At 30.7% G+C, this 23048-nt stretch overlaps 1 protein-coding gene across 1 annotated transcript; it reads right to left on the bottom strand.

Annotated features, from left to right (window-relative positions):
* Positions 1-18689: 18689 nt before the first annotated feature.
* On the bottom strand, positions 18690-21760 carry LOC149954389 (uncharacterized). The gene is made up of 5 exons (XM_090170326.1): positions 21653-21760; positions 20353-20468; positions 19077-19148; positions 18956-18997; positions 18690-18829 (listed from the first exon to the last, which is right to left on the bottom strand). The coding sequence occupies exons 1-5, from the start codon at positions 21705-21707 to the stop codon at positions 18758-18760; spliced, it is 357 nt and encodes a 118-aa protein (XP_090026452.1). The 5' UTR covers positions 21708-21760; the 3' UTR covers positions 18690-18757.
* Positions 21761-23048: the final 1288 nt, after the last annotated feature.

Genomic DNA, 23048 nt, shown 5'->3' with positions numbered 1-23048 from the left:
ATTATAAGTATTGAAAACATGTTCAAAAATAAAAGTCTTTCAAACTCATACTACCTTTTTTTATTATTCAACGTAATATTTTTAGTCTAAATTACAAACAATTTAATATTTATTTTATCTTTTGTTTTAATTTAAATGTTAACTAAATAATATTTTTATAGTACTCGATCGACCGATATTTTGCTAAAAAATTAATTATAAAATGTTACAAATGGTTTAGATTTCTTTCGATCTAGACTGTTAATTAAATTATTAATTAAACAATAGACCAAAACCTTCTCGCTTAAGCTAGAATAGGGTTTTGATTTGAACGATACTCGCACGGTATATTACCACAGTTCTGCTTTAAAACAAATTTACATCTCGGGTAATATTTTGCATGTTCTTCGAAAGGAATATCGTTCTTTTTCCAGCATAGCAGCTTTCCATCGCAGGAGAAACATTTCACACAATCCTTGAAATCTGTGTAGTAAAAACCGGCTTGTGCCAAATGTCTTACGTCTATATGATCGATCGGGAAATTTTTAAACGATTGTATTCGTACCAATTCAGATCGCATTGGGCTTAAATTCCAAAGATTGTTCGTTATGCGTAGCACGGGAACATTTTCTGTAGATTCATCCTGAACAAATTTGCAATTCGGATACCGCTGTATATGAATTAGTAAAGGATGATCACCCTTTCTACAACTGCCAACTCGTTTACATTTAAAAAGGGTTGCCTTAAAATTTGAGTTGAAACTATTTATCCTTTTACTTTCAAAATGCATTTCTTACGTATTTTATTGACTGTCAGTCATCGGAAAAGATTCGTTGATAAATGCTGGATGATTATAAAAATCAAGAAAAAGTTGCTGTAGTCACATGATGGTTAAATGTGACTGGCGTCTTCTAGCGGTATTTCCCAAAACTAAAGTTTTACAAAGATTTGTAATATTATAGGGCTGTTTAAATCAGCTACCTGTTTTTGAGCTAGTTCTTAATTATGCCATTTGTTTTCAAAACACCTGCCACCAAATACCTCATGTTCCGATAAAATCCGTAGTTATTCTTCAATAATTCGGTCTATTTGTTCGTTGCAAGCACTCATCTATTTACAAAAACATTACATAAATTTACCCAATATTTATTTTAAATAGATAATAAATGTATCGATATTATTCCCATTAATAATAATAATCACCTAAGTTAATACCTAATTCAAGCATTCAACGTTTTAAATAACACTAAACATCGCGATAACGACATTAATTCTTATGAGATTTAATCATACGGTTATTGCATAATACATCCAAACATGCTTTTGTAGAAAATATACTAAACATTTCGTATAAGTGTAAATTTTCTTGTCCTATGTGTACATTTAACAGTTTAGTAGGACTATGACGGAAATATTGGTCCAAAAATAGATTTTTAAATAAAATTATAATTTTTCCAAATGTGGATCTTGGTATTGGAAAGGATATCTACAATTTCCACGTTAATTGTAGATTTTCTATATTATGGAACTAGAACGTCGTAAAGATCTTGTATTCGGAACGAAAATGGTTGTAATATAGTATATGTTAAAACCTTGAACCGTCAATTTGCTAATGTTGTTTAAATATTCAATGTTTGTAATAGAAATTAAAATAGTTGGTGGAAAGTTACCGTGCACATATAAAGAAAAATGATATTGGGTTTATAAGCGATTGTTCAAAGATTTTTATACATCAAAAACAACAAAATCATAATCAATTCAAATTGAAATATTCAACAAAGGCTATTTTATTTAGAACATCAACCTAACATTTGTTTCAAAATATCAAACTTATTTTTTTTAAATTTAAATCTCAACTATTTGACAACAGATACAAATATTATTTACGGATAGAGGAATTTATAACATTGTTATTTAAATTGTTATAAAATAATTAATTTTTCTTTAATTAGAGCTCAAACTTATTTTTAATGAATCTTTTGATTATTTTTTCTATTAAATTATTATTCTTATTTTTGTTTTTGGTTTAATTTTATTTTATTTTTTAATTAACTTAATATTAATTTAGTATATTTGTTTGTGCTGTCTTGTTTACCAACATATATAAACATCCTTTTTTTTATCTGCAAAGTTCGTTTTGGTTAATATAAATTATAATTATTATTAAATATCTTCAATGAAAGTAAATGGTTGTTTTGAATTTTTTTTAACAAATATTAAAAATAAAATTTAAATTAATTTTTAAAATATTTTTATAAATAGAATTCCTAACATATTTAACATTAGTTGAAAATGTAAAATTCGCTCTGCAAACATAAAAACCGAATATTTAAATTTTAATAACTAACAGATGAAATCAGAAGCGCAATGTGAATGTAACAGAATTAATAATGACACGGTAATTAAGGTTTAAAATAAAAAAATAATCGATTTAAATATCCTCTTTTTTAAGGAACATGTTTCTGCAATTAATATTTCTATTTTGAATTCCACAGTTAATGTAAGATTAAAAAACGTGTACTTAACAGTTGAATTGTCTTTGTGATTGTGAATACGATAACTGGTCTGCTGTTTAAACTGAAATCCATAAATCAAACGGTTTTATGATACAGGTTGTAGAACATGTCGTATAATTAGTAAATAATAATTTAAGCTAAATTGTTCGGAATCTGATACCTTGGATTGAAAACAGAATATAATTTGTGTTAATTAATGTTTAGTTTTTATCTTTTTATTAGAATAACAAAACCTAGGACAGTTGCGACCGTACGTTAGAAAAAGCACACAAGTTCAACAAGTGACGTTGCCTGTTAAAACATGTAAATAATTTCCTTTATGTAACATATACGTTAAAATTAAATTGTTTTATAATTAACATTCGATAGTGTACAAGGTTACACTTATTATTTATTAATATAAGATAAAAGTATTTTTGAGAAAATTCACTTTATTCTAGTGAAATCTTAATAATGATTCTTATTTTTTATCTTAATTTATAATAAAAGCTCTTACAGATAATTGATTTATAGAAACTACGCTGACAATATAAAAATACATTAATGATACTTTTTTATTTATTTCTACGTTTTTAATAATTAAATTTAATTTATTGAAATATCCTGGTAGCCAATACAGTTAGTCTTTTGCAAAAGAAGTATTATTATTATTATTATTACTAATAGTTGTTAAGTATTTACAATTTTTTTCAAATTAGAGGATTTATAAATTGATATTTTATTAATATCTAGCTTTTGTTTGTAAAAACCAGTTTTTTCTTCTCACTGGCTCTGTTGAATGTTTCCTTGTGAAACGTGATCTGCGTTTATAATTTTGTCGTTTGTTAGAAAATTGTTGAAAAATCCAAACTAGTTTTACAAGGTTGTAATGAGTTGATAAATTCTACGCATGACGATAATTAGGGTGTGGTTATAAAATCAGTTTTACAAGGCTAATACAATAGAATGTTGAACCAGTTATATCCTAGAGGTAATTATAATTTATGAATTTAAAGATATAGCTCGCAATCCGGCAGAATTTCATATACCGTGTCTTGTACGATGGCTTTGCGTGTTTCTGGTAACGTTGTTCATCAGAAAAATAAACTTAAAAATCAAAGTAAGTAATGTTTAATTTTGAAAATAATTAAAATTATTAAACTTAATGTTGTGTATAGTCAGAGAAAATTCTATCTACAATGTTGCTATTTTTAATTTAAAAAAGTTAATTATTTTTTATTTATTTTAAATAAATGGTTTTGGAATTCTTATTGATTATGTAATTTAAAATGTTTTTCCAACTTTAGAATATATTATTTTACTATTAAAAATTAACCAGACATATATTTGGGTAAAATTATAGTCTTTTGGGTTGCAAAAGTTAGTGCTCGGCAGTCGATTAATTTTTTTCCATGAATAAAATAAGCTCGGCTATATTTCAATATTTATTTAAATAACTAATAGTTTAATAAAAATTGCAAAATGTTTAAATAATTGAAAGTGAATAAGCCTATTATTTAAATAAAAACAAACAATTACTTAAATAAATACCGCTTTTATTCAAATTAATGCATGGTCGCGTAATAAACATAGTTAAGTTAAAATGATATTCTTTTTCCCATCCTTTTTTAAAATACATCGGAAAATTTGTGGATAATGAATAAACAATTGCGAACACTAGCAAAAGTATCAATAAAAACAACATTGTATCTTCAAAAATGTAAGAATTATTTTTATATTGGTAAAGTAATACGTTTTATTGTAGGTGGATAACATTATAATTTTGAATTGCTAAAACATTAAGTTCATTGTAATGTTTTAAAATGTTTATTGATTGGTTATGTAATTAATTTATTATATAAAATCATTGTTTTTTGGGAATTTTTATTGATTATGTTACTTTAGAATGTATTGGAGTACTATTGAAAACCAATTTCCTATTTGGATTGCAAATGTAAAAAAATGTATCTCCAAAAGTAAATACATTGTATTTATTATAAACAAAATTGGCTATATCTCGGGCGAATATTGACCAATCAGCGCCATTGTAATTTGTTGTGTTTTTAAAATATGTATTGATTGTTTATTATGTCGTTATTGTATTATTTATTTATCTCCAAAAGTAAATAAAGTTTCATTTCAACAGGGGTAAAACATAAGTTATTGGTCGGATATTGACCAATAAGGCCTATTGCAATTTGTTGTGTTTTAAAATATGTATTTTATTTCGACAGGGTAAGTTAAATTGTATTTTATTTCGACCGGGGTTATACATAAGGTGCTATATCTCGGGCGGATATTGACCAGCCCCATTGTAATTTGTTTTAAAATGTGTATACATAGTTTGCACCGAAGGGAGGGGCCTATGGTCTTCAAAGAAACTGGGAGGGCAATCAAAAATTCAAACCATTTCGCGCGTAGCTACTAAATAGGTAGCCATTTTGTTGGTAATCTCGTCAAAGCTACAAAACTAATTAGATTTATGCTTTAAAATTTTAAATGGGCCCTAAACAAAGTCAGATAAGATTCTAAGGCCGGGTTATTTAAATAAAATATCAAATTACGACAGAAATATCTACGAAAAGAAGTTGACAAAGCTTATCAAAGTTAGGCCTTTGCGGTCATCCTTTTTACAATTACCTTCGCTATCGAATAAAATAAACAATTTTCGCTCTCCCTTGGTAATTGAACTACTCGAACAATTTTTAACCAGACAGATAACCATTTTTAACGTGAAATTAATTTCTTAATCATTTGAAAATAATTAAAATCCGCAAACAGACGATTGAAACTGTTAACCCTCCCGTTTTACTAAGAAATCTACACCGGCAAAATGGCGGCATAGAATCGTTCATTTTAGCTCAAATTAAATATTTATTCTTGGTTCTTATATCTATACTTGGAACTGCGTCATTGATGACGTAGGGATGCAAACTATGTATTGATTGTTTATTTATTTATTTCCAAAAAGTAAATAAAGTTTAATTTTCAACAGGGGTAAGTTGGATATCACGTGACAGACAAACTTGTCAAGGCTATAAAGCGAAGGTTTCCCCATCTCGCAAATAACTAATTAGCATTTTAAATGGCGAAAAAACGAAAAAAATAAAAAAACGACATCAAAAGTGAATAAGCGTAAGTATTTGGTGGGGTCACATATTACCGCCGATATCTCGGGTCGACCTTGTTCGATCGTGTCCCAACTTGTTGGGGTGATAGACCGTTTAGAGGTGGTAGACAGTGCTCGAGCGTCGAGGTCAAGGATCATCTTCAAGGTGAAATTTGAGATTGAAAACAAAAATATGTTTTTCGATTTTTCCAAGGACAGTCTAATATCGCACATTCAAAAATTTGAATATATGTGTGGTTTGGTAAATTTTCTTCTATAAATTCTTTTCGGTCTAATTCTCTTTCTCGAATTTCTTTGAATGATTTTCCAATAATTGTATTAAAGCTCGAGCCAGAAAAATGTTTTGGACAACCGTGCCAGAAATCACCCATTACATCAATTACTATGGGTGGATTTTCACAGTAGCCATCTACGAAATACGGACCTACAGCCTGTTCCCCGGCCGTGGATCTGACCGTTTGCAAAATTAAATTATTTTCCTTCTCGTACCAAGATAAATATTTTAAGGCAATCTCACTTTGATTCTGTCTACTTGCCAAACCGATAGCCGGAATAGTACATAAGGTATATGGTTCTAAAAACTTGTCAATAAAAACATTGTTAAGTGCCCCAGATAGAGAAATACCCCATAATTACTGATATCAATTTCAATTAGTTCTTTATATAAGATGCGAAATTTCTGCATAGCCAAGCGTAATAAATTACAATTTTGTTTTCGGAATGGGGAAAACCCTTGAAATAAATTTGAAAATTTTCGGCTGCGTTAAATATTATTATCTGATATTTTGGGGCTAAATATGTTTGAAATTTAGCTATATCACCAATTTCTACAGCTCCTTGTGCAATTCCTACATCATCATGCAATTTCTTAGCGGCTTCAGTTTGTAATTTATTACGAAAGAATGTTAAGGCTCTATATTCTTTAAGAACACTTGTTAATGGAAGTTTTTTCTTTTTGTACTCAGCAATTTGACAGAATTTTATTCCGACTGTGAGGGCTCTCGCTACGCATAAATTATCGATGTTATTTATATAGTAAAAATTGGTTTTAGTTTTTAAAAAAGCATCAAGATCGATAATGTCTCTGTTTTTTAGAGCTAAAATTTTTTTTCCCATTTTCAGTGGGGATTTCAAAAGAATTATACTGAATTTAATGTCTCCATCTAGTAAGAAATCTTTTTTTCGATTGAGCAATGCGAGCTATATGGTTAAATATTCGAGAAACAGTTAACTGATCAATTTTAATAAATTTAATGTTAATTGGATGTTCTAAATTTTCCGATTGAATTGCAAATCTGAGGAAATCGAAACCTGGTGCCTCTTGTCTTACGTATTTGATAATTTTGGACAGAATCTTTTCAAATACTGTAAAAAATAAATGTGTGGGGATTTCGTTTAAGTCTATTAGTTCCAATTCAATATCAAGTTGTTTACATTTTTTGAATTTCTAGGGCTTAATTTTTTAATTTTATAAAACTTTTTATAATTAAAACTGTTTAAAGATGAAAAGTCTAATTGAGAGTCCGAATCGTAATCACTGGAGTCTTCCATATTCTAATTTCGTTTCCAGGTCTAAAATGTTATTCTAATTACTATTACGAATAATTAATTAAAGAGTTTAACTTGACTTCGTGGGTGGGCAAACAATTTTTCCTTCCGTCTGGTCAATTATCTTTTTCAGCCTGTTTGTTGAGTTTATGATTCGAATAACGTCCATGGATAGGGTGTTAGCTAAGAACTTTACCCTTTTATAATCACCCTTCCAGAGTTCATCTTGTGGAAGATGTTTAATGTTTTTATACGAATATATCTGAATATCTAGATATATTCCCTTGTCGCTCGCCTTTTTTTCTCGGAGTTTTAGTTTCGTAAGAAACTCCACCTTTCTTAACTTTCACTGATTGTTCGATACCAACTTCTTCGATATTTGACATACGACGTACCTCTCGAATAAAGTCCCCATCCGATTCGTCCGAATCTAATAACATCTCCTCTTCAGGCCTATCAAAAACTGAAACTGCTTGACTCGCGGAGCTTTGACTATTGCTTGTGGAAGCCATTTTAGCCTGTTATGTTTTAATAGTAAAATTTTGCCCTTTTATACCAAAAGTAATTTATTTTTTCATTAATTTTTTCAAAAATATAAAACCTTGAATATTAAAGTGATTAATACTACAAGGATAGAACCTAGTTATAATTTATCGGTATGTAAATGGTATTTAAAATTGTTTGTGAATGCCAATTTAAATATAGAAATGTATAAAAATATAAAATTATTAATTATTTTTTTGAAGGACTTTATATTTAATCAGTTTTTTATCATTAAATTTTCCGTGACAAAAAAGAAAACGCCCTAAGAGTTTTAATATTTTTGCTTTAAAAATCGATTATAGATGTAAGAATTTTGTTAATTACAGGGTTAGATGTTTTAAAATTCTATGGGAAGAAATATATTTCTGCGAGGTATAAAATTTAAACGAAGGGATAAAATTATATTTCTGCAGGGTGTATTTGATAAAAAATTATCCTTTGACTTGATTTTAAACAGGTTAAATCAGGATGTAAAAAATTAAATATTTCTAAAATTTCTCTTATAAAAAGACTGTCTTTACCGTATTCGTTTTATAAACCATGGGATCTCGCGAAATTTTGACTTTTTCCGGTAAGATTTCTCATCCTCTCGCTATTAACCCTTTTACTCTTAAATACTTAGCTTTACGCAAAGTTGGGAATTGTAATCTTTTTAAAATTAACGATATTTCGATTAGAGTTGAAACTTACTGTATGAAAACAGTCTTTCTTGAGTGTCAAGCCTTAGTAGAGCCTTTTAAAAAAATCATTTTTGCTTGCCCCTTTATAAAAAATCTTTCAAATTATCGCCAGCTGTTTTTGCTGCGGTTTTTTCTAGAAGAATCAATAACAATTCTTGTCTATTTGACGTTCATTCCATTAATTTTGTCTGTCCCCACGACGGTTTTGAGTTTGACGGCTTACTGTTCCACACTCAATCCACTCTTACGAAATTTTACGCGTAATTGGAAAACATATGCGACTATATCAAAATTTAAATAAGATCCCATGGTTTCGCCAACATAGAAATCGTAGGAATCTTCAACACGACCTTTTAATTCTCTACCAATTACAACAACTATCTTTCTTTCAAAAAAAAACAATTAACTTTAACTAACGACTTTCGCCTAACGAGATATACCATCCGTTTAGAATTAGGCGTGATCGTTCTATTTTTTATTAATGATTTGGATCGACAAGAAGTTAAAATAGTTACAACTTTAGAGTAAGGAATACTAATTTTAAAAAAATAATTACAATAATTAAGAGAAATAGTTTTATTTAGTTGCAAATTATCTCGACCAAATCAAAATTTAAACGATCGTCGGCAAATTTTACAACTACGACTCAAGGTATTTACAATATTTTTTTTATTTTTTTAAAAAAATTAAATTTATTTTTTTAAAAATAGGACTCAAATCTTATAAAATTTTAATTTTGTGAATCAGACTATTTTTATTTAAAGACTTTATTTGTGTTTTTTTTATATTTTTATTGTTTTTATTTGGTGAAAGATATTAATTTTTGAAATGTTTTATATTTTTTATTTAAAATGTTTTCTTTTTAAAGGGTTTAAGATTTTTTAAATATGTTTTCCAAAATAACTAGTTTTATTAATTTAATTCAGGCGGTGGAGGCTCTTTTTAATACTTCATAATCTACTTTTTTTTAACTAGTTTTATTAATTTAATGTTGGGATTGGTGTAAAGCCCTTTTTTCTATATTAAACATCCTTTGTTTTCATCTTTTTTATCCAATACATTTTCAAGAAATTTTATTATTCTTATCTTTTTGACAGGTATCTAATTTTTTGGTTAAATTAATTGAGTTATATATATATATTTTTTGTTTTTATTAGTATTAGTTTTATTATTATTATTATAATTATTATTTAAAAAACTTCTGGAAAATTTATTGTTTAAAACTTATTTAAACAAAATTCATCTGGGATACAATCTATTGCTCATTTCAAACTACCCCTTGGTTATTTATTAATCTTATTGTTATTTTCATATGTTCAATATACTTTTTCTATACTAATATCGTGTTTAAACTTTAATGTTTTATGTTTATTTTGGTAATTGATGAGTATATTAACTGAAATTTTATAAGTACATTTTGTACTAGGTTGTTTAAAAATTGAATATAATTGTTTTTATTAATTTATAAAAACTTGTTTAAGAAGGATAGGGATAATTAGTTAACCTTAGTTGTATTAAAAAATTAATAATTATTCCCAAAGGCAATATTTTTAAATTTTAAAATATAGGTCAGGCTTAAACTATATAATCTCAATGTAAAGGATTTTTACCAGGAGAAATCTAGAATCAAGATGTCTGGTGAATTCTATCTAAAGCCTGTAGTTTCTTTGCCCCGATCGTTAAAATATCTCTCTCTTCGAGTAGTAAGAATGAATAACCTTTTTAAAAAACAAACTATTTGTAGAGAATTCGAAGAACGTTGTTTAAAAACTGTATTTCTAGAATCTAAAACAGTAATCGAACCATATGGTTCGATTGAGTTTAAATGCCCCTTTTTTAAATATTCCTTTAAGTTAAATCCCTTATTTTTTGTGGCACCATACGAATCGCGAATTGAAAAATCGCAAAACTTTTGTTCTTTTTCTGTGCACGATAAAAGTTTTAAATGTTATCGTCCAGGAATTGTGTACGATGATTTATTATTCCATTGTAGGGTAATGTTAATCGGTTGGTTTAGCTACGAAATTCTTCAATTATCTAGCAAATATATGCAGATATTTTGTAATACTAGTTAAATTTCGTGGTGGAATCACAAGAATTTAAAAAAGTTTGAGTCTGAACTTCATGGGTTAGATCAAATTCAACATGTTGGCAATGTACAACCGTTCGATCTGTTTTCATTAATTCAGACATTTTCGAACTATATACTTCCGAAGCGATTAAGACCAAAACCAGTGTTTTTATTCGTGCGATGTTACAGCAACAAAAAAAAGTTAAAGAATTTTTGTGGTAAATATTTTTTAGATATATTCATTTTTAATAGATTAATTTATTTATATCTATAAATTCTAGCCCGAATTTCCAACCCGACATGTCGTTTTGTACCGAAGAGGAAAAATACCTTCTACGAATTGATGTAATTATAATTATTTTTTATTATACACTTAAAATATTTTTTAACATTGTGTTTTTTATATTTTTTAGCCTTCAAATTATTTATACACCCTTCTTTAATTCTTTATTATTTATTAATTTAATTTGTTAGATTATGTTTTAGTTTTATTTGTAGTGTTTCATATGTTGTTAAGTGTTTAAAAAAATATATTGTTTGAAATATCATAGTTATTAAATATTATAATAACTAATTGTGTTTTTACTTTTACTAAAACTAACATTGTTTTAGAATAATAAAACTATTAAAATATTTGCGAAAAAAATGAAAACTTATTTATATTATTTTAGTTGTTTAAAGTATTTTGGGTGGGGCCAAAAGCCGCCAAGGATATAAAACGAAGGTCGCGAATTCATTTCACCATCTCGCAAATAACTAATTAGCATTTTAAATGGCGAAAAAACGAAAAAACGAAAAAAACGATATCAAAAGTGAATTAACATGAGTAATCGGGGGGGTCACATATTACCGCCGATATCTCGGGCCGACCTTGTCCGATCGTGTCCAAACTTGTTGGGGTGATAGACCGAGACTTAGGGGTGGTGGACAGTGCTCGAGCGTCGAGGTCAAAGGTCATCTTCAAGGTGAAATTTGAGATTGAAAACAAAAATATGATTTTTCGATTTTTCCATAGACAAAAATTGGTTTTTGGAAAATATTTTGGGGGTGTCTTGGGGGGTGTTATGGCGGCCATCTTGGCGGCCATCTTGGATTTACATGTTCATATTTAGTCCATCTCTACTGACATGTCACAAGGGCCCATTTTTACCTCTCCGAGGGGACTATGTAACCTACGGCTCACACGGTGATTGTAATATTCACGGTATACGTCAGTAGGGTCTTCAGGCCGATCCCAGGGAGTATATAATTGAAGGCCGCCAGCCGGGTGGTGAACGTACAAAGGCAGTGTGGCGCTGCCCTTACAAAAACATTCTAAGGGATTGTACGGAAAATTCTTTGGAATTGTAAGGTGTTGTTGGGAGTAAATCCTTAAAGGACATTTTACCATTGATGCCTTAAGAAACTCTTTAACTATTATAAAGGATAATCTCTTAAGATTCTTTCCCTTCAGCGTTTCCTTAGAAAATCTTAAGGTATATTTTCTTACGAATATTTTCCGACGTTTTCCCTTGGAAATTCGTAAGGTATATTTTCTTACGTTTTCCCTTGGAAATTCTTAAGGTATATTTTCTTACGAATTTTTCCGAAGTTATCCCTTGGAAATTCGTAAGGTATATTTGCTGACAAAAATTTTCCGACGTTTTCCCTTGGAAATTCTTAAGGTATATTTTCTTACGAATATTTTCCGACGTTTTCCCTTGGAAATTCTTAAGGTATATTTTCTTACGAATATTTTCCGACGTTTTCCCTTGGAAATTCGTAAGGTATATTTTCTTACGAATATTTTCCGAATTTATCCCTTGGAAATTCGTAAGGTATATTTCCTGACAAAAATTTTCCGACGTTTTCCCTTGGAAATTCTTAAGGTATATTTTCTTACGAATATTTTCCGACGTTTTCCCTTGGAAATTCTTAAGGTATATTTTCTTACGAATATTTTCCGACGTTTTCCCTTGGAAATTCGTAAGGTATATTATATATATTTTCCGAAGTTATCCCTTGGAAATTCGTAAGGTATATTTCCTGACGAAAATTTTCCGACGTTTCCTCTTGGAAATTCGTAAGGTATATTTCCTGACAAAAATTTTCCGACGTTTTCCCTTGGAAATTCTTAAGGTATATTTTCTTACGAATATTTTCCGACGTTTTCCCTTGGAAATTCTTAAGGTATATTTTCTTACGAATATTTTCCGACGTTTTCCCTTGGAAATTCTTAAGGTATATTTTCTTACGAATATTTTCCGACGTTTTCCCTTGGAAATTCTTAAGGTATATTTTCTTACGAATATTTTCCGACGTTTTCCCTTGGAAATTCTTAAGGTATATTTTCTTACGAATATTTTCCGACGTTTTCCCTTGGAAATTCTTAAGGTATATTTTCTTACGAATATTTTCTGACGTTTTCCCTTGGAAATTCTTAAGGTATATTTTCTTACGAATATTTTCCGACGTTTTCTCTTGGAAATTCTTAAGGTATATTTTCTTACGAATATTTACCGACGTTTTCCCTTGGAAATTCTTAAGGTATATTTTCTTACGAATATTTTCTGACGTTTTCCCTTGGAAATTCTTAAGGTATATTTTCTTACGAATATTTTCCGACGTTTTCTCTTGGAAATTCTTAAGGTATATTTTCTTACGAATATTTTCCGACGTTTTCCCTTGAAAATTCGTAAGGTATATTTTCTTACGAATATTTTCTGAAGTTATCCCTTGGAAATTCGTAATGTATATTTTTTGACGAAAATTTTCGAAGGTTTTTCCAAGGAAATTCTTAAGGTATATTTTCTTACGAATATTTTCCGACGTTTTCCCTTGGAAATTCTTAAGGTATATTTTCTTACGAATATTTTCCGACGTTTTCCCTTGGAAATTCTTAAGGTATATTTTCTTACGAATATTTTCCGACGTTTTCCCTTGGAAATTCTTAAGGTATATTTTCTTACGAATATTTTCCGACGTTTTCCCTTGGAAATTCGTAAGGTATATTTCCTGACAAAAAATTTTCGACGTTTTCCCTTGGAAATTCTTAAGGTATATTTTCTTACGAATATTTTCCGACGTTTTCCCTTGGAAATTCTTAAGGTATATTTTCTTACGAATATTTTCTGACGTTTTCCCTTGGAAGTTCTTAAGGTATATTTTCTTACGAATATTTTCCGACGTTTTCCCTTGGAAATTCTTAAGGTATATTTTCTTACGAATATTTTCCGACGTTTTCCCTTGGAAATTCTTAAGGTATATTTTCTTACGAATATTTTCCGACATTTTCCCTTGGAAATTTTTAAGGTATATTTTCTTACGAATATTTTCCGACGTTTTCCCTTGGAAATTCTTAAGGTATATTTTCTTACGAATATTTTCCGACGTTTTCCCTTGGAAATTCTTAAGGTATATTTTCTTACGAATATTTTCCGACGTTTTCCCTTGGAAATTCTTAAGGTATATTTTCTTACGAATATTTTCCGACGTTTTCCCTTGGAAATTCTTAAGGTATATTTTCTTATGAATATTTTCCGACGTTTTCCCTTGGAAATTAGTAGGGTATATTTTCTTACGAATATTTTCCGAAGTTATCCCTTGGAAATTCGTAAGGTATATTTCCTGACGAAAATTTTCCGACGTTTCCTCTTGGAAATTCGTAAGGTATATTTTTTGACGAAAATTTTCGAAGGTTTTTCCAAGGAAATTCGTAAGGTATATTTTCTTTCGAATATATTCCGACGTTTTCCCTTGGAAATTCGTAAGGTATATTTTCTTTCGAATATATTCCGACGTTTTCCCTTGGAAATTCGTAAGGTATATTTTCTTTCGAATATATTCCGACGTTTTCCCTTGGAAATTCGTAAGGTATATTTTCTTTCGAATATATTCCGACGTTTTCCCTTGGAAATTCGTAAGGTATATTTTGTTTCGAATATTTTCCGAAGTTATCCCTTTGAAATTCTTAAGGTATATTTTCTTACGAATATTTTCCGACGTTTTCCCTTGGAAATTCGTAAGGTTTATTTTCTTACGAATATTTTCCGACGGTTTCCCTTGGAAATTCGTAAGGTTTATTTTCTTACGAATATTTTCCGACGTTTTCTCTTGGAAATTCGTAAGGTTTATTTTCTTACGAATATTTTCCGAAGTTTTCCCTTTCAAATTCGTAAGGTTTATTTTCTTACGAATATTTTCCGACGTTTTCCCTTGGAAATTCGTAAGGTATATTTTCTTACGTTTTCCCTTGGAAATTCGTAAGGTATATTTTCTTACGAATATTTTCCGAAGTTATCCCTTGGAAATTCGTAAGGTATATTTCCTGACGAAAATTTTCCGACGTTTCCTCTTGGAAAATCGTAATGTATATTTTTTGACGAAAATTTTCGAAGGTTTTTCCAAGGAAATTCGTAAGGTATATTTTCTTTCGAATATATTCCGACGTTTTCCCTTGGAAATTCGTAAGGTTTATTTTCTGACGAAAATTTTCGGAGGTTTTTCAAAGGAAATTCGTAAGGTATATTTTCTTACGAATATTTTTCGATGTTATCCCTCGGAAATTCGTAAGGTATATTTCTTTGGAAATATTCTTTGATGTTTTTCTTCAGAAATCGCAACAGTATATTTTCTGTAGATTTCCCTCAAAAAACCCAAACATATATTTCCTTCACTCTTAAAAAGGTTGAGTCAAATGGTACCCAAAATGGGTAAAATTTTACCCAAAACTATGGTCACTATTGCACCTATCCAAGAAGTTGGGCAAACTTAAAATACCTAAATTGCGCAACAAGTATTACCCAAATGTGGGTCAATCTAAAATTACCCAAAATTTTGGGTAATAAAATATTAACCCAAAAAATGGGTTATATTCAAAATAGCCCAAATTTTTGGATTACATTTTTAATTTAACTCAAATATCTTAGTAGTATAAAATACCCAATTAAAAGGGTTGATGGAAAAAGTGGCCCAATTAAAAGGGCTAAATAAATAATTTTGACCCAAAGAACTGGATTACTCCATCAGAAATTAGATTTATATTCAGTCTTATTCCACCATTAAGAACTCCTTAAGGAATTGTTCCAAAGAAACTCTTAAGAACGTTCTCGGGAAAAAGGTGCCAAATTTACCAAGGATTCCCATGATTTTTCCTTAAGAATTTCTTAAATGTTTTCCCTTTTTTTTCTTAAGAATCTAAAGGAATATTTTTGTAAGGGTGGTGGTGAACGTACGAAGGCAGGGTGGCGCTGGTGGTGAACTAGCAACGCTAGGCCACCACTGGTGGTGAATTGTACAAGGTAGGCGCCTTTCTGTGTATTAATGGTTGACGGTCAGCTCTTTACAAACCTCCGGAATAATCCTGATTGACAGTCCCCGCTTTTCGTTGGATAGAGAGTGGTGAATAAGAAAAGGTACAAACTGTACCTCGATAAAATGAAAGGTTTATAGAAGGTAGCAGCCTTTCTCTGTATTATTGATAGAAGGTCCTACCGAAAAGAAGGGTTTTAATCCTGATTGACAGTCCCCGATTTTTCACCGTCTGTAAGAAGCGCGTACGATTCTCCGATACTATTGCACACGTTCTACCGTACGAAGACCGCGTAAACTACGAATTAAGAAATAAACATCATTTTAATATGCAAATTAGATTTAAATTTGAACCGTTGATTTCCCCGGTATTATTTTCCTAGTGAGGGTTCCCTCTCCGAAATACTTCATGTACCCAAAATTAGACCGCAAGTTTTTTTTTAGGGGAATCTCTATGGGAGTATAACATTACAATAAAGCTAATAGGTCCAGTTTAGGGTACTTATGGTCCGAAATAGGGTACATAAGGCCGGTAATGGTGACTTTGGTAACTTTTAGGGTACTTTTGGTCCATTTTGGTCCAATTTTGGTTACACCAGAAAAGCATTTGGAAAAACGAAGAGCCGTAATTTTACCACTCCTCCACCCCAATATCTATAATTTAAAGAAATGCTTTTTCCCTGTTACTATGATCTTCCAATCCTCTATAATTTAGAGGATACAAGGTTATTTCAAATTAATGTGAAAAAAATGGATTGAAGGGGTGGAATAAGTAAACGTTATCTGAAGCACTCCGGTAAAACGGTATATATTATTCCTTGCGAGGATAGAGTTAACTACGATATAAGAAATAAACATTATTTTAATATGCAAATTAAATTAAAATTTTAACCGTTAATCTCGCCAGTATTATTTAAATGGCAAAGAGGTTACAAGGACGCTGTGTGATTCTCCGTTTCAGTGTTTACATTGTTACTCATTCTTGTGCAATGTAATAGTATAAATAGCCGAGAAATCCTGATCGAAAATTCATTCAAATGCATTCAAAGATGGAACCAACAAGCTATACGTAAGTATATTTTCATTTAGAGATTATTTTTTTCCGAAAACATACTTGAGTGAATGTACTAAAATTTATTTTTAGGAATAAAAAAATCTATTGTTATTGACTTCGAATTTCTGAATGGACGTACCGGAGAGATAGTGATAAAAGAGTCACGGTGACTTTGGTCGCTTTTAGGGTACTTTTGGTCCATTTTGTTAAATTTTTGGTAGAAAATCAGTTGGAAAAACGAAGAGCCGTAATTTTACCACTCCTCCAACCCAATTATCATTTCGCTTAAAAGACTTTACGCAAACGGAACATGATAAATTTATATTACCGTGCATAGAATTAACATGGCGAACTAGACTTGGCTTATGGTTGAAAACAGCAGAGCAAATTGTACAGGAAAACGTCTAGAGGTCGAATGTGTCCTTAACATTACATTCTGACCCTTGTTATACTGTCCAGTATACCCATTACAACATGATGCAATTTTTGGATACATAGTTTTTCTAAACTCTCATTTTGTTAGGCTTAAGTATACCTAAACTTAGACATGGTCAGTGAGTCCCGGAAAAACCGGCGTAAGGTGTCGCAGCACAGTGGAGTTAGATCCCCGATTTCCCCAAGTAGTCCATGTTGCGCAATTTACCGTTGAAAATAGTATTTCCCATTGAAAATAACGCGAAGGTTCTTAAAATACCCCGATTTATATACTATAAAATAATTCTTATATTTCATGTACAGAATATTTATATAAAATAATTCTTATATTTAAAAAATTTAGCGTAACAATATTTTTTTTGTATATTTGGAAATAACATTTTATTCTCTCTGAAATCGCACGTGTGATGTTAGTTGATTGACATGTTTTCGAAGAATGATAAAAAATTTCCCCGTTTTTAGAGATTCTGTCATTCACGTTACCCATAGTACGTATAAGTAGAAGTTTTCTCGATGAATATTTTCTAACCCGGGCGACCAAGATTATTTTAATATAATTTATCCATAAATATTTTTTGAAGTGCAAACAAGAATAGTAACCTAAGCCTACACACAAGAAACATCTTTACTCTACTTAAAATCCAATAAAATCTATTTCCGATATGTAAATAGGTGGAAACATATTGCAAAAAATCTCTCAGCGAAAATTTGCTAATGGCAAAACTTACCTTCATTTGTTGAGAACAGCGCGTATTGGTATTACGACCATTCTTAGTTGGTACGTTTGGATAGCCGGATACATCGCGTTTACTCTTTGCGAACTTCAAAAGAAATCTTTTTAAATTTGGACTTGGGTGGTTTTGTGGTGTGTGAAACTTTGGCACGCGTGGTCTCTTACGTATTTGATAGTTGCATCTGTAACCAGCCGTTACGCTTTTATCTAATAAATTTACAATGTTTATTAAAGCAATATAGGATTAACGCTCCCTCAACTCTAACAGTGGTTTTCATGATATTTCTAAAGTAAACTTTAGATATTTTCTTTGTAAAAGATTTTAAATGGAAATGTAAAACTTTTTAAAGTAAAGTGAATATCCACTTTAGCAGCCCACCATTATTTTGGTTTTATGATCATTGATTATGATATAAATTGTAATTTTATTCTAAATTTCTGTGTACCGAAAAAATAAAGACATTCGCTTTAAATTATTTTATTGAAAATATTTTTAATGATGAAAATCATAAAAACGAATTGAGCTCTAGGACTGAAGATAGATAATTATTTCTTTCCAAAGGTTCCAAACATACTTCAATGAAATTTTTGATGCTTATGCCCAAACTGACCTACATTTGTTGAGTATTAGCTTCTTTTGTTGCGGCAAACCGTTTAGTTTCTTTTATATCTGTTGATTATGATAAAAATCATAATTTAAATTGATTGTGTCCAGAAAGAATAAATACATTTGCTTCGAATTAATTTTATTGAAAATATTTCTTGATGAAAATCATAAGGACAAATTGAGCCCGAGATAACTATTTCTTGCCAACGTTTCTCCTTAGTTTCATGAAATCCTTGATACCATCCTGAATATCGCCCATCATGCACTAGAACAAAATTGAGCACCAACGATTTAATATCAAATATATCTTTTTACAATCCTCATTTTGCTAAATCGTGTAAGTGAATCCCGCTTCTCATTCGAAGTCTCTAAAAATAAAGTCACTTCTTACTTGTTGAAGAGTTCCTGGGCATTTCATTTTAAGGAACTCGGGCTAAAATATAAAAGGCGAATAACATTACGTCACCATAAGACACAGTGAAACTATATTTGGGACCGTATTTGTGACTCACATTCATAATATTACCAGAAAACATGATATTTTTGCCCAATTGTGTTATGCACTGTTGAACTGCACCCGAGCACTAAAAGAAATAATTTAAAATGATTTTAATTTTAGATTTAAAACTAAGTGAGATAAATTAGGTTTCAGTGACAAATTCATTATCTGAAGTAATCGACCGGCCACAAAATTAAACTGGCGATTGTTTGCTTGAAATGGTTCAAAGATATCGTATCGTTATTCGTATTTGTTCATGTTTATTTAGAGAAAGGATATCATTGGCAGAGTACGTCAAGCTTCCATCTTTACTCACTCGTAGCGTGGCAGTCTAGATCGTAGTAGAAACGTACCGTTTTTCTTACTATTCCGTGGTTTTAATTTTATACAGGAATCCATACCTCTACTTGGAATGCTTATCTTGCCGTATCGCAAATGGTTAGATCACTCGGAAGGCTTTGGTCCCGCCTACGAGAGAAAAAATCCCCTCTGCGCGCGCACTTCTCATAGTTAACATAGTGACGTCAAAAAACCGTCAGCCTCATCGAGACGCAAATATGAATTTCAAGTAGAAGTATGGATTCCTCTGTTAGATAGTAATATCGTTGTGTACTCTCCAACCAGCATATTTTACTTCGATGAGACATTCGCGCCAAGAGTGAGAATTAGAGGAAACAGCCTATCCTGCTATTGTTGAACTCACTATATAATACTTCTTTAAAAACCAGTAATTTTATTAGTTTTTTCTTCTCCACGAGAACTATCCAAAAAAACAAAGAACAAAAATAACTGCAGATAAACTACGGGATTTCAAATAAAAGATTAACAGGTGGTTTGATGATTTTTCAGATAAAATACACGAAGAAAACAACATCAATTTCAGAATAGTTGTAGTCTCTAAATTTAATTCCCTAAAAATACTTATTTGACCAAATGATACTTGAACTATTACTGGTTAGTCAATAGTTAACCGTTAGTCTGGTTTTCAGTTTGGAAATAAACCGAGAAAATACGCCGAGTATTCAAAAGAAACATATTTGGTACCTGGAAAAAATACTTTTCAGTTTCACGTGTAAAACTTATAAGCTGTTGAATTTTGGTCTGATAAGCAGATGTCGTGAGATTTAAAAAAATCCAGCAGAAAAAAATTCTAAAATTATGATGTTTACTCTTTGGCCGTTACGTGGCGCTGTTTCAAATAAAAACGTTAATTCCGCAACAAGAGTGTGACTACAAATGCTGATTGCGAAATCGCTCTTTATTATTTTGGGAGTGACAAAGGTACTTACTCTTTCTTTTCTACTGATAGTTGGCGTTTCCGGTGCTACAGTGGTGCTGTCGTCTTGATTCTCTGAGCTGCTGTCGTCTGTGTTCGTTACGTCGGTACCGTCATCCGAGTCTTGCCCTAAAATGAAAAAACAATTGAAATTGCAATGACCAATAAAAGGACGTTGTTAAATCGGACAAGGAACGTATTAAATACAAAACCACAACATTATTTATCATTATTTTTATAGTTATTACAAAACTAATACATTCATCTGTAGTTATGCGAGGCGCTGTAAAATCTACCTGTGGCACCAGAACAAATCACCATCGGAAAAAGACAGTTTCAAAGTTTTTGTAAACATATGATCGAGGTGTCATATTTGCGGAAAATTAATATTGATTTATGATTATGACAAAATTTTATGATAATATTTAACATAAGTGTGTTCACCATTTTTAATTAAAGGGAATATAACCGGCAAAGGAATTTTTAAAATTTCCCTCTACAGTGGCGCCAAACATCTTTAAAGCCAAAGGAAAGAGCGGCCAGAGTTGGAAACGTTGGTGTTCCACACCAAACACCTGAGGTTATATTCCCATTAAGAGCCGTTTCTAGAGTCACAAGTGTGCTATAACACGCTATAGAAACATCACAACGATTCTATTTCCTTTGTGAGCCTTTAAAAAAGTTGTTCATCAAACGATGTATTTTAAGCAGTTAAATAGTAACCCCGTACTTTTATACTTAATATACAAAGGTTACATTATAATTTTTAATAATGCGTGGCTAACAAAAGGTGTTCTATAAATGCTTCTTGAGTTGCTATTTCTTTTTTATAATATCTATGGCTATAATCGCCATAAACCTTTTTCCAATCTGGAGTTAGAAAAACAATTTAAATCTTATAGCTTCCACCTACAATGCATTGAGCTACCTTAGAACGTAGCAGTTAGCATTGAGCTTTGGCACCATCCTCACATACTTCATAGCGTAAGTTCGTCCACTCGACAAGACAATGGCTAATTAGTAGACAATTATCATAGAAATCTCAATATACTTAAGGAAGGAACTCATTCTTCGAGCTCGCAAGCGATTGAAAGCAACGCTAAAAATCATCTCAACATCATGAATAAATGATGAATAAATAAATTCTTGTTACGCGAATGCATTATTGTTTCCACGGGAGTCGAAAGCTTAGGAGACTTAAAAACTCAAACTTAGAAAGTGGGTATTAAAACGTCACATGGACATTGATGGCCTATTCACACAAGCCACAAGCAACTTCAAACCAGTCAGCCAGAAAAAGGGAAGAATTTTACCTGAGGCGTAGCAGAGGCAAAAGCCAACGATCACTAAAGCTACGAAAGTCTTCATTTTGCTTGGAGGTTTATTTCCGAGTTCCTTTTAACGGTCACGACGTCAACGGAGGCTAGTGCTTATATACCTTTTTGGATTTCACTCGGCTGATGGCAAATAAGAAATTTTAATTGTTCCGTATTTCATGAAAAATTTTCATGATTTAATTCTCTATTTTTCTAAATCTAACAGAAATTTGTCAACTATCTGTACTGGTCGAGACATAAATTGACCTTGTTTTATTTGATCGAGATATATTTCTTATTTGTCAAAATTGTCAATTGCTTAGCTATTTATCTTTTTAAAATAGTCAGGTTTTATTTTTCTGGTGATTTATCAGTACTTAGCGGTTTCTGAACAAAAATAAAAAATGCTTATTAATGTGAAGTTGACTAGAACACATAAAAAAATTATTTACTACGCAAAACCGTTCCGCCAGGAAGTCCTTTTGGGTAGTAGTAAAATTAGTTTGGGCAATTTAATTTTATGCAAAAATAATAATTACTAATCTTATGCTCATTTTGGTGAACTTTATACGTATTACAGATTTATTATACAGCGTAACACGGTTCAATGGCTTAGCGACAGAATATCAAAGTCCTAAAATTGCCCTCCCGGTTTAATTTCTGACCAATTAAATATTTTTAACTAAAATAACAAATAAAAAACTGAGCTTACAAAAAAAATAATTTCATATACGCTTTCGATATAACGGAATTTTTAATTTTCAACGAAGAGTAATAATTGTCGGTGGTTATGTAGTAGAACGTCCGCGTGGTATTAATTAGGGATGCAACGGTTCCATTTTTTTGGACTATCTCGGTTCCGGATCCGGTTACGGTTCCTAAATTGTTGCTTTATCGGTAACGGTTACAGTTCCGGTTACAGTTCCGGTTCTTAAAATTTTAATTTATCGGTTCCGGTTCTCAAAATTTAGAACCGATCGGTTCCGGTTCCTAAACGGTTCCTATACGGTTCCAGTGTGTTTAGTATTAATTAAAGTTAAATACACAAGCAATTCAAATGAAGTTAAAGATAAATAAAATCCACCAGATTTATTTATTTAGAATATAAAATTTGTTTTTGGTAAATTATATTTTAAAAATAGTTGCTTTCTCAGTGACGTAGCTATGGGTTCGGGGTCCTCCCACGAAACGGTTTTTGGGGTCCCTTATAATCATTAAGGCCGAGTCGCGATTATCGCCATCTGGAGTTAGTGCCAACATGTATCGCCCTCTACAATTAGATTTAACACGTACTTGCATGTTAAATATATAAAACGCTTAAAAATGGCTCTAAGCCCAAAGTGAAACGATTAAGATAAATCACGGCAATCAGCGTCTGGAGCATTAAAAACAA

The sequence above is a fragment of the Leiobunum rupestre genome, chromosome 3 (genome assembly GCF_980474605.1).
Source record: "Leiobunum rupestre chromosome 3, qqLeiRupe1.1.hap1, whole genome shotgun sequence".
Classification (NCBI taxonomy): Eukaryota; Metazoa; Arthropoda; class Arachnida; order Opiliones; family Sclerosomatidae; genus Leiobunum; species Leiobunum rupestre.
Note: the sequence above shows the minus strand (reverse complement) of the source record. Positions and strands in the feature narration are given on the sequence as shown.